The sequence below is a fragment of the Ailuropoda melanoleuca genome, chromosome X (genome assembly GCF_002007445.2).
Source record: "Ailuropoda melanoleuca isolate Jingjing chromosome X, ASM200744v2, whole genome shotgun sequence".
Lineage (NCBI taxonomy): Eukaryota > Metazoa > Chordata > Mammalia > Carnivora > Ursidae > Ailuropoda > Ailuropoda melanoleuca.
The window spans coordinates 73,788,685-73,802,257 of record NC_048238.1 but is presented as its reverse complement, the minus strand read 5'-3'; the positions used below and the strand labels follow the sequence as shown (position 1 = coordinate 73,802,257).

The following is a 13,573-nucleotide window of genomic DNA, read 5'->3' as shown; positions in this document are numbered from 1 at the left end:
CACTCATATGTGGAATTTATGAAACAAAACAAATGAGCAAAAGGGAAAAAAGAGACTGAGAGGCAAACCATGAAAGAGACTCTTAACTATAGAGAACAAACTGATGGCTATCAGAGCATAGGTGGGTGTGGGGATGGGTGAAATAAGACAGGGATTAAGGAGTGCTTGTGTTGTGATGAGCACCAGGTGTTGTATGGAAGTGCTGAATCACTGTCCTGTACAACTGAAACTAATATTACACTGTATGTTAATTTACTGGAATTTAAATAAAAACTTTAAAAAAGGCATCTGACAAAATCCAACACCTGTTCATCACAAAAAAAAACTCCGAAAACTAGCAGTAGGTGGGAATGTTCTCAATATGAAAATAGGTTTTTATAAAAACTGCACAGCTAACATAATACTCAGTGATAAAGTACTGAAAGCTTTCCTGCTAAGTACAGAAGCAAGACAGGGATGCCCACTTTCACCACTGTTACTCATCATTGTACTGGAAGTTCTATTCAAATAAATTAGATAAGAAAAAAGCATAAAATGAATCAATATTAAAAAGGAAGAAATAAAATGACCTCTGTATGCATATCACATAATCCCATGTATACAAAATCTACAAGAATCTGCAGGAAAGCAACTAGAGTTAACAAATCAAATCACCATATTTGCAGATTACAAGATCAATACACACAAGTCAGGTGAGTTTCTCTGAACCAACAATAAATAATCTGAATAGGAAATTTAGAAAGCAATTCCAATTATAATAGCAACTAAAAGAATAAAATATCCAGAAATAAATATGAGCAATAAGGTAAAAGACTTGTGTACTAAGAACTACAAAACATTGCTGAAATAAAGAATACCTAAATGAAAAGAAAGACATCACATGTTCATGGACTGGAAACCTTAATATTATTAAGATATCAATACTATCTGAAGTGATCTACATATTCAATGCAATCCCTATCAAAATTTCAAAAGCCTATTTTGCAGAAATGGTAAAAACTGATCCTTAAATTCATGTGGACTTACAAGGAGTCCTGAATGCTAAAACAATCTTGAATAAAAATAACAAAGTTGAAGGGCTCACACATCCCAGTTTAAAAACTTAATACAAAGCTATAGTCATCAAAATAATGTGATCCGGGCTGGCATAGGGACAGACATATAGAACAATAGAATAGAAAAGAGACTCTAGGAAGAAACACATACATCTATGTCCATTTGATTTTCAACAAGGGTCAATTCAATGGGGAAAGAATAGTCTTTTCAACAAGTGGGACTGTGATAACTGAATTTCCACATACCAAAGAATAAAGCTAGATCCCTGTTTCACGCCATATAGAAAATTAACTCAAAACAATGTATTTAGGTTATATTCTTATATTTAGGACCAACAACTTAAATATAGCAGCTAAAACCATAAAACACATAGAAGTAAACAGGAGTAAATCTTCACGATCTTGGATTTGACGATGGAATATTAGATGTGACACTAAAATCATGAGATTGAAAGAAATATTTAATAAAGTATTGATAAAGTATGTAAAGAAAGAAAAATTGATAAATTATATTTCATTAAAATAAGTAAGAGTAAACCAAGAAGGATGTATTTTACCTTGCTGATGAGTTGGACTTATTTTACAAATGGTAGGAAGCTCGTGAAATGTTTTAAGCAAGAAATATGAACTGGTTTTTAGTGTTTTGAAAAGATTGCTTTGGCGCCAGTGTAGAGAATGGATTTAAATTCCTCTTCTTATTACTGAAGTCTAGGAATTTTTATTCTGTCACTGTTTTATTGTTTAATTGTCATAAGTAAACATTGACATGTGCAAAAAAAACCTGTTTGTGCATCACAGGACATAATCAGGGAAGTGAAAACGAAACCTATAAAATGGAAGAAAACATTTGCAAATCATATATCTGATAGGGATTTAACATGCAGAATAAAAAAAAACCCAAATCCAGCAACAAAAAGGCAAACAACTCAATTAAAAAACTAGCAAAGGAAGCCAATGCACATTTCTTCAATGAAACATACAAATGCCTAAAAAGCCCTTGCAAAGATGCTCAACGTTATTAGTCATTAATGAAATAAAAATCAAAATCACAATGCTCTATCACTTCTCACTAACCAGAATGGCTATAATTAAAAAAAGAGAGAAAAAAGAAAAGAAGTTCTGGCAAGGATTTAGAGAAATGAGAACCCTCATACATTCCTGATGGGAATGTAAAATGCTGCAGCTGCAGCTCCTCAAAATTTAACAAGGAATAATCATATGACCCAGCAATTCTACTTCTAGGTATACCCAAAAGAATTGGAAACAAGAACCCAAAAAAATACCTGTTCACCAATGTTCATAGCAGCACTATTCACGATAGTTAAAAAGTGGAAACATCTCAAGTGTCCATCAACAGATAAATGGATTAACAAAATGTGGTGCATATATATATATATATATATATATATAATTTATTTATTTATTTATATTGGCATATATATGTATGTGTGAATATTATTCAGCCATAAAAAGGAATGAAGTTCTGATACACACTACGACATGCATGAACCTTGAAAACATGCTAAGTGAAATAAGTAGACACAAAGAACAAATATTATAGAAGATGTGGTACGTATGCACAATGGAATATTACTCAACCATCAAAAAGAATGAAATATTGCCATTTGCAATGACACGGATGGAGCTAAAGCATATTATGCTAAGTGAAATAAGTTAGTCAGAGAAAGACAAATACTGTATGATTTCAATCATATGTGGAATTTAAGAAACAAAACAGATGAACATGGCGGGGGGAAGGAGAGAGGGAAACAAACCATAAGAAACTCTTAAGGATAGAGAACAAACTGAGGGTTGATGGAGGGAGGTGGGTAGGGGATGGGCTAGATGGGTGATGGGTACTAAAGAGGGCACTTGGGGCACCTGGGTGGCTCAGTTGTTAAGCATCTGCCTTCAGCTCAGGTCATGATTCTGGGGTCCTGGGATCGAGCCCTGCATCAGGCTCCCTGCTCAGCAGGAAACCTGCTTCTCCCTCTCCCACTCCCCCTGCCGTGTTCCTTCTCTTGCTGTGTCTCTGTCAAATAAATAAAATCTTAAAAAAAAAAGAGGGCACTTGTTTTGATGAGCAATGGGTGTTGTACATAAGTGATGAATCACTGAATTCTACTCTTAAAAGCAATATTGCACTGTTATGTTAACTAAAATGTAAATAAATTAAAAAAAAAAGAATTTGTAAGAGATTTATCAGTCACTTGCAATAGGAGGACCTTATTTGGATCCTAATTCAAGTAAATGAAAAGTTTTTAATGATATTTATATCCCACTGGAAATTGGAATGGCAGGTGGATATTTGATGATATCAAGAAATTCTGCCAATTTTTTAGGTCTGATAATGATGTTGTGGTCATATTAAAATAGTCCTTATCTTTTAGAGATATATTCTGAAATTTGTATAGATGAAGTGATATAATATGTGTCCAAATAATATGGGATGAGTGGGTGTAAGTATAGATGAAACAAAATTGGTGGAGAGTTGATAACTATTGGGAACTGGGTGATGGATAACATGGGTATATTATCCATGCATTTTTCCATATAAGAATTTCCATCATAGTATATTTTCTCCATCAACTTATATGAAAAATCTCAAATACACAACAAAATTAAAAGAATTTTACAAGAACACTATATGTCTATTATTTAGTTTTTCCCATTTTAATGCACAGGCTATGTCCATCTCTATCCATCCATTAATCCACCTTGTTTGTATTCTTTTCAAATAAATTGCAGATTTCTGTTTCCTTTCTGATAAGTGGTTCGGCATACATATCGTAAACCAATTTAATATTTGTTTATAATATTTTCATATAAAATTTACAATGAAATGCACAAATCTTAATTATGTGCATTTGACAAACATATATACTTAGGTAACCAAAACCCCTCTCAAGATATAGAGCATTGTCATCACCCAAAATTTTCTTTGTGCCACTTCCCAGTCAATCCCCATGCATCACTTCAACCTCTATACAAAGGCAACTGCTGTTCTGGTCTTTCTACCACAGATTAGTTTTCCTTCTTCATTTAATATAAATTAATTCATACACTATATACTCTTTTGTGTAACGTTTCTTTAACTCTTAATAACATTTTAGAGTTTCATCTACTCTGTTACATGTGTCAGTAGTTGGTTCCTTTTTGTTGATGAATAGTATTCCACTGCATGAATATACCACAGTGTGTTTATTCATTCTCCCATTGATGAACAACTGGGTTATTTCCAGTTTGGTCTAAGTAAATCTACTATTAACATTCTTTATAAGCATTTTGTGAATATAGAGTTTTTATCTTTCTTGGAGTGAAATCCTGGGTCCAAAGATAGGTATACATTTTGCTTTATAACTGCCAGCCAGAACTTTGTGCAATGTGTTGTATCATTTTACAATCACACTGTTGGTGTATAAGACTTCCAGTTGCTCCACATCCCCACAAACATTTGCTATTATCAGATTTTGAATGTTAGCCATTCTGGTGGGAATGTAGTAGTATCTTATTGTGGTACTAATTTGAATTTTCCTGATGACTAATAATGTTGAATACATTTTCATATCCTTTCTGAGTATTTATAAATCTGTTCTGTAAATCATCTGTTAAAATCTTTTGTCCATGTTTAATTGTTAGTTCACATATTTAATTATGCATATTAGCAGTTCATTGTGTCTTGCACACCAGTCTTTTGTCAGGTATGTATCTTGACAACATTTACTCTCCATCCTCAGCTAGTCTATAAATTTTCTTTTTTTCAGTTTCCATTTTTTAATATTTTATTTTATATTTAAATAAAATTTATATATACTTAAGGTTTGTAACATAATGATTTGATATACATATATACAGTAAAATGAGTGATTATTATATAATTAATGTATCATGTCCTCGCATACATGATGGGCACCTGAAATCTACTCTTAGTGTATTTCCAGTATTCAATATAGTATTAACGACAGTTATTATGCTGTACATTAGATCTTTAGACTTATTCATCCTCCATAAATACAACATTGTACTCTTTGACTGACATCTCCCCATTTCCCCCACATCCCTGTCCCTGGTAACCACCATTCTACTCTCTGCCTGTATGAGTCTGACTTTTTTAGATTCTGTATATAAGTGAGATCATGCACTATGTATCTTAACCATGTGTTTCTGATGCTTTGACATCTGGGGCCTTGCTGACCCTGGACAGGTTGCCCCTTCCAGGGCTAGCCAATTCTTAGAGACAGTAAACAATTTGCCTTGGAGCTGCACCTTTCATATGCAAAACAACCAACCCAGAGCCCACACCCCAACCACCTTTATAGGGCTCTCATACTCTAAGCCACTAATCCCCTGTCCTAATCACCTGGGGAGAGGGACCAGACAACTAGCGTCAGCCCTTACACCCCAGAGACTGCTGAAATTATTGAAACCAGTCAATCCTAAATCTGCTCATTTGCCTTGCTTGCTTGTTCCCACAGAAGCCACAATAAAGGCTCATGCCCTTGTTTTCCTGTCACTCTGCCTCCTGACTGACCCTGGTGCTTCCCATGGCATTCATTGTGTGTCCCCTTCTCTTGGGATCTGTGATTATAGTGACTATTTTTTCAGTGGCAGTTGTCTTCTGATCTGATGGACTTGCCATACCCAAATAAAAACCTATATTTTAAAATGAGGGTTCATTATACTACTCTGCTCACTTCTGCATATATGTGGAATTTTTCATAATAAAAATTTCTTAGTTAATGACATTATTGCTATGAGCTGAATATTATTACCCCAAAATTTATATTTTGAATCCATTACCCCAATCCCTTACAATGTGACTGCATAAAGAAAATAGGGACTTTAAAGAGGTGATTAAGTTAAAATGAAGCTGTTAGTGTGGGCCCTAATCTAATCTGACTGGTATCCTTATAAGAAAACTTGGATACACAGTGACACCAGGGATGTGTACACACAGAGGACAAACAAGTGAGGACACAGCACAAAAAATGGCCATCTAAAAGCCACAGTGTGAGGCCTCAGGAGAAGCCAATCCTGCTGACACCTTGATCTTGGACTTGTAGCCTTCAGACTGTGAAAAAAAATTTTTTTCTTTTGTTTAAGCCACCCAGTTAGTGACATTTTATGGCAGCCCTGGCAAACTGATATAATTGCCTACCCCAACTAGAATACCAAGTCCTTTAAATTAAGACAAGGAGTAGGTAAATGAGGCATCCTTGACTCTTCTCATTTCCAGTTTTAATCAATACCTAGATATGATTGATTGTATTTTCAAATTTTTCTCTCATCTCTTCCTCTTTTTTTCCTTCTTACCATTGCTCTATTCCTGGCCTTTATCATCATTCATTGGTGTTTTTGACTCTAGAGTTGTTTTCCTTAAACCCGTCCCCTATATAGCCATCAGAGTTAGCTATTAATATGTAATTTAAATTATGCCACACCACTGCTTAATGTTTTCCAAAATCTCTCCCTTAATGTCTAGAGAATAAAGTCCAAGTTTCTTCATATGGCATACCAGGTCCTCCATTAACGTTGATCTTTAACATTTCTTCAGTCATTAGACTACTTTTTGCCTTACACTTCATATTCACTCTAGTAACACCTCAACAGTTGGTGGTTCCTTGAGATTTCCATGAAATGTCTTGATCTTTGTACCTGTGGTAAAACTGTTGGAGGCTTATATACACTTAGCTAATTAGACAAAACTCTATTCATCTTTTAAGAATTAGTTCAGGTATTATCTGTACACTGTAGTGTTTTAAACTTATCTTTTACTTTCTCTAGACAGAAAAATTGGAAAAATACATAGAATACCATAGTAAATACCAGTATATCCAATACCTAGAATTACACATTTTCAAACTTTTATTTTACCATCTTTGCTTCAAATATTTTCATGTTTAAAATTTTTTTATTGTGGAAGTTTTAAAACATCAAAAGTAGATAGGAGAGTACAGTGAACCCCCATGTATATGTCACCCAGTTTTAACATTTGTCACCACATGGCCAACATTCTTTCATGTATATACTACGCTATTCCCAACTCTACTGCTCTATTTTAAAGCCAATCTCTGAGATGTCATTTCACCTATAAATAATTCAATGTGTATCTTTAAAAGATAAGGACTTTTTAAAAAAGAAAATAAACATGATATAACACTTCCATTATTAATAATAATTTTAAAATATTATCAAATATTTTGTTCAAATTTTTCCAATTGTCTCATAAATTATTTGCATTGGTTTGGTTTCATACAAAATATGAATAAAATAATGAAATAAATAGAACATTGAAGATGAAGTTTAAATCCTTCTTTACTCTTCCTGGTCGTATTCTCTTCCTTCCTTCCCTAGAGACAACTAATACCATTAATTAGCTATGTATCTTTCCATTCCAGAGTAGATTCCTATATATATATCTATGAATAATAAATTGTTTGGCTTCAGATGATTTTAGAAATGTATACAAATTAAATTCTAATACTCTTGTAGTTTTAAAAATGGGTATTATAATTTTTATACTCTTTTCTACAACTGTTTGTTTGTAGCTTTCTTTTTTATCCTTGGTCAGTATTGCTAGAGGTTTCTCTATTGTGTAAATGTTTTAAAAGAATCAACTTTAGGTTCTGCCATTCTCTTTTTTGTTTTATATTTTACTAGTTTGTTTTCAATTTTATTTTCATATTTTATTGAATGTGAAATGCTGTAGGGGTGCCGGGCTGGCTCAGTCAGGAGAGCATGTGACTTAATCTTGGGGTTGTGAATTCGAGCCCCATGTTGGGTGTGGAGATTTCTTAAAAATAAAGTCTTTAAAAATAAAATAAAATGCAGCAAATTGTAAAACAAACCATTATTTCATGTTCCACTAAGAAAAAAATACTTTGCCAATGAAATCATGAAATATAATTCATTTTGGAATGTGCATCCCAATTTCAGAGATGTTAAAATATGCAAAAATGAATATCTTGGAATTGATGACATACAGAATTTCCTTCCATCTATTTGAGTTTATTTTTCTCCACTAGATTCTTTTAAACTTACTGAGACTTGTTTTATGACCACAACATGGTTTATCTTGGTAAATGTTCTATGTGTACTTGGGAAGAATATGTATTATGCCATTGCTAGGTAGAGTGTTTTGTAGACATCAATTAGCTCAAGTTGGTTGATAGTGTTAATGTATTCTATATTCTTACTGATTTACTGTCTAGTTCTCCTATCAATTGCTGAGAAAGGGATGCTGAAGTCCTCAAACATAATCGTGAATTTGTCTGTTTCTCTACTCAATTTAATAGTTTTCATGCACTTTGAAGCTTTATTGTGAGGTGCCTACACATTTAGGATCGGCATGTTTTCTTGGACAACTGTAAATAATGTAATATTCTTTATATTCTTTATTCCCTGCTCTGAAATCTACTTTGATGATGTAAATATAGCTGTTCCAGCTTTCTTTTACATGCTATTTATTTTTCACCTTTTTATATTGTGTCTTTAAATTTAAGGTGGGTCTCTCTTTTTTTTAAAAGATTTTATTTATTATTTGAGAGAGAGAGAGAGAGCACAGGCCAGGGGGTAGGGGCAGAGGGAGAGGGGGATGCAGGCTTCCCGCTGAGCAGGGAGCCTAATGCAGGGCTCCATCCCAAGACCCCAGGTTAATGACCTGAGCCAAAGGCAGACGCTTAACCGACTGAGCCACCCAGGCGCCCCTAAAGTGGGTCTCTTTTAGATGGTATATAGCTGGGTCTTACTTTTTTTTTATCCAGTATGATAATCTCTGCTTTTTTATTGGGATGTTCATACTATTTACTTTAATTAACAATATGATAGGGCTTCAATTTGTTAATTTGCTATTTTTTCTATTTGACTCATTTGTTCTTTATGTCCCTTTTCCTTTTGTTCTGCCTTCTCCTGGATTGACTATTTTAAAAAATAATTCCATTTAGCTCTACCATTGACTTATTAGCTCTGCTTTTTTTTAGGGGTCGCTATAGGATTTATAATATACAACTTTAATTTATTACAGTCTACATCCAAGTGATGTTTTGCCACTTTGTGCATATAGTGTAAGAACTTCCTAACGATATATCTTCATATCCTCTCTTGCCTTTGTGCTCTTGCTGTCATATATTTTATTTCTATATAAACTAAAAAATTTACATTTTTATTATTTTTCATTTAAAAGACATTAAAATTGAGAAAACATATTTTATTTTACCTGTACATTTACTATTGCTGGCGCTTTCCTTTATTTAGATCTAAATTTCCATCTGTATTATTATTTTTCTGCCTGAAGAACTTCCCTTATTATTTTTCATTGTGCAGCGCTGGTGGTGATGAATTCTCTCAGCTTCTGCTTTGATCTTTAATTTGTCTATTTTTAAAAGATACATCCACTGTATATAGAACTCTGGGTTTACAGGTCTTTTCATTGTCTTTCGGATAATATACTTTCTGAAGAGAAATCTGTTGTTATATTTGTTTTTGTTCCTCTGTATATAATGTGTCTTTTTTTCTTTTCCCCTTGGCTTCTTTTAAGATTGCTTTTTATCACTGGTTTTCATCAATATATGTGTGTTTGGCTATTTAATAAACTTTTGTCTCCTCGTTCTATTACTTTAAGAGAAGAGCTTACTATGACTATAAATTTGTCAATTGCTCCTTTTAAATCTACTGGGTTGGGATGCCTGTGTGGCTTAGTTGGTTAAGCGTATGCCTTCAGATTGGGTCATGATCCCAGGGCCCTGGGATCAAGTCTGCATCAGGCTCCTTGCTCAGCGGGTGAGCCTGCTTCACCCTCTCTCTCTGCCTGCTGCTCTCCCTGCTTGTGCACGCACTCTCTCTCTCTCTCTCTCTTTCTCTCTGATAAATAAATAAATAAAATATTTAAATAAAAAAAATCTACCAGGTTATTTACATTTTGAGGTTATATTATTAGATGTATACATTCCTGGTTGTTATCTTCTGGATAGAATGTCACTTTTATCATCTACGTTGTTTTCTTTATCTTTACTTAGTTTCTGCTTCATATTTTATCTCATATTAAGATATACCACCTTTCTTTAGGATAAGTCATGTATATTTTTTGCCATTCCTTTATTTTCAACCTTTCTATATAAATTTGCTTAAGTGTCTCTTATATACAGCATATAACTAGATTAATTTTTAAAACTGATACCTGAAAGTTTAACATGTTTACATATATTGAAATTATTGATGTATTTGGAACTATTTCAGTTATGTTATTTTGTGTTTTTTCTTAATCATGCTTTTTCTTTCCTTTTTTCTTCTTCTCTACCTTCCACTGTCCTCTTTAAATTTTTACAATTCTCCGTTTTTTCTGTGCTGCTGCTTTGAAAGTTATACCCTCTATACCTATTCTTTTAGCATAACCTTAAATTTTAAATTTCGTGTTTGAAGGGATGTATTATCAAATAAACAAACTGATAAGTATGGGTTTGTTTATATTTACTTTCACTTTGGTGATGATACCAAATTGTTTTAAAGTTGGGACCAGTACTTTTGATAAGGACCTAAGCTAATATAAATTTAAAAACAAAAACAAGGGGCGCCTGGGTGGCACAGCGGTTAAGCGTCTGCCTTTGGCCCAAGGCGTGATCCCAGTGTTATGGGATCGAGCCCCACATCAGGTCTTCAGCTATGAGCCTGCTTCTTCCTCTCCCACTCCCCCTGCTTGTGTTCCCTCTCTCTCTGGCTGTCTCTATCTCTGTCGAATAAATAAATAAAATCTTTAAAAAAAATAAAAAATAAAAAAATAAAAACAAAAACAAAAATAACCAGCTATATATCTATTTAAAGCACTGGGTGTTATACGCAAACAATGAATCATGGAACACTACATCAAAAACTAATGAAGTACTGTATGGTAACTAACATAAGATAATAAAAAAATAAATAAAACAAAAATTTAAAAAAATAAAGTACTTATATTATGCTAGAGACAGGTATGACACAAAAATGCAGAATAAAAACAATCAGTAATCTGTATATAATAATGTTCCATAAAGATTTCATAAATAATAATCATCATCAAAGAAACATACTTTGGAAAATGTTTGGCATGTCTGGTTTATATCCTTTTGTCTGTGCAGAAGTCTCTGGCTGAGGCACGGGAACTCTATAAAAGATGGAAAAAAGATAACCAATAATTACAAAAAGACACTTGAATGAAAAAAAACTGGTTCCATTCAGAATTTATTCTAATTCAATAAGTTTATAAAATAGTTTCTTAAAGTAATGCACTAAAAATTTAAGGAAAATATATACAAATTATGAACAAATATGCATATATAACCTAGTTCAAATATTGCAATAGATTTTTTTAAAGATTGTGTTTATTTATTTATTTGAGAGAGACAGAGAGAGAGAACGGGGGAGGGGCAGAGGGGGAGGGAGAGAAAGAGGGAAAAAGTCCCAAGCAGACTCCCCACTCAGCACGGAGCCTGACACAGGGCTTGATCTCACAACCCCGAGATCATGACCTGAGCCAAAACTAAAAGACTGATGCTTAACCGACTAAGCCACCCAGGCACCCCAAATACTGTTGGAGATTTAAATGTTCTTTTAATAAGGTGTATTCCATGAAAGGAAGTATTTAACTTTATTAAATAATAACTAAAGATGGATGGAGATATTTATATATATAAATATATATTGATGGAGATATTTATATATAATTTATATGTAAATCATATAATTTATTTACATATTTATATACATATAATTTATATATAAATTATATTAATATTAATTTATTAATATATTATAATATTGTATTAATCCATAATATAAATATAATATACATTATATAATATATAAATATAAATACATAAATATAAAATATGTATATATGAATATATGTTATATTTCCAGAACATATATAAATATTCTGGGAAACTATCTGGCCTGTCTAGCCTCTTTTCAAAGTTTTCTATAAGTCTCATGCTGCTTCAAACTTATATTCCTGCTTTGAAATTTAACTCAAGCATTATTTCCTAAAAGAAGTCGTGCTTGACCTCTAGTCAAAGCTCACTGCTCCTTGTACATGCATTTGCTGTCATAGCGCCATAAATAAACTTCTATGATAGCATTCATCACTTCATGTTGAAATTACAGGTTTATGAGTCTGTCTCTTCCAACAGATTCTGCTATAAGCTCTGCTATAAGGTCTACATAAGTATAAACTTTATTTATTTTTGTATCTCTATATAATATCTACTCAATAACTGTTTATTGAAATGAAATACGTGCCCTCCTTACTACCCATCACCAGCCTATCCCAATCCTCCACCCCCCTCCCCTCTGAAGCCCTCAGTTTGTTTCCCAGAGTCCACAGTCTCTCATGGTTCATTCCCCCTTCTGTTTACCCCCCCTTTCTTTATCCCTTTCTTCTCCTACTGATCATCCTATTTCTTATGTTCCATAGATGAGAGAAACCATATGATAATTGTCTTTCTCTGCTTGACTTATTTCACTTAGCATAATCTCCTCCAGTGCCGTCTATGTTGCAGCAAATGTTGAGAAATCGTTCTTTCTGATGGCTGAGTAATATTCCATTGTATATATGGACCACAACTTCTTTATCCATTCGTCTTTTGAAGGACATCTTGGCTCCTTCCACAGTTTAGCTATTGTGGACAATGCTGCTATGAACATTGGGGTGCATATGGCCCTTCTCTTCACTACGTCTGTATCTTTGGGGTAAATACCCAGTAGTGCAATTGCTGGATCACAGGGTAGCTCAATTTTAACTTTTGAAGGGACCTCCACATTGTTTTCCAAAGTGGCTGTACCACTTATTCTTTGGAATAATGTGGTATGTGAACAAGAAACTTATTTTTTATTTTTTTATAATAATTTTTTAATGTTATGTTAGTCACCATACAGTACATCCCTAGTTTTTGATGTAAAGTTCCATGATTCATTACTTATGTATAACACCCAGTGCACCATGCAATATGTGCCCTTCTTAATACCCATCACGGGCCTATCCCAATTCCCCACCCCCCTCCCCTCTGAAGCCCTCAGTTTGTTTCTCAGAGTCCATAGTCTCTCATGGTTCATTTCCCCTTCTGTTTACCCCCCCCCTTTCTTCTTCCCTTTCTTCTCTTTACATCAAAAACTAGGGATGTACTGTATGGTGACTAACATAATATAATAAAAAAATTATTATAAAAAAATGAAGTGAAATAAATGGAGGAAAAGGGAAGTATCTTATTTTGAAACTGAGGAGAAGCCTACTTTTATAAGGAAAGATTTCCATCTTGTGGGCTATTCACATATTTCTGTCATGAGATTTTTTCTATTGTATTTCCAAAAGTACAAGCATGAAGTAAAACAGAATGTCACATTGTTGAATGCCACATAATATTGCTCAACTTATTTTATCAATGGATTTTTTCTTATAATGGTAGTATTCGTTATTTTGCTAATGAGTTATTAATGAACTAAAAAGAAATAGCTTTCAGGAAGGAGGCATGCATCCATTTATTTACCTTTAA

At 33.3% G+C, this 13,573-nt stretch overlaps 1 protein-coding gene across 2 annotated transcripts in view; it reads right to left on the bottom strand.

Moving 5' to 3' along the window:
• RADX (RPA1 related single stranded DNA binding protein, X-linked) overlaps window positions 1-13,573 on the bottom strand; it is a 66,299-nt gene that overhangs the window by 28,640 nt on the left and 24,086 nt on the right. For both annotated transcript variants that reach the window (XM_019803115.2, XM_002922597.4), the window contains exon 11: window positions 11,117-11,190. In XM_019803115.2, the coding sequence (XP_019658674.1) occupies window positions 11,117-11,190 (74 nt within the window). The remainder of the gene's footprint in view (window positions 1-11,116; window positions 11,191-13,573) is intronic.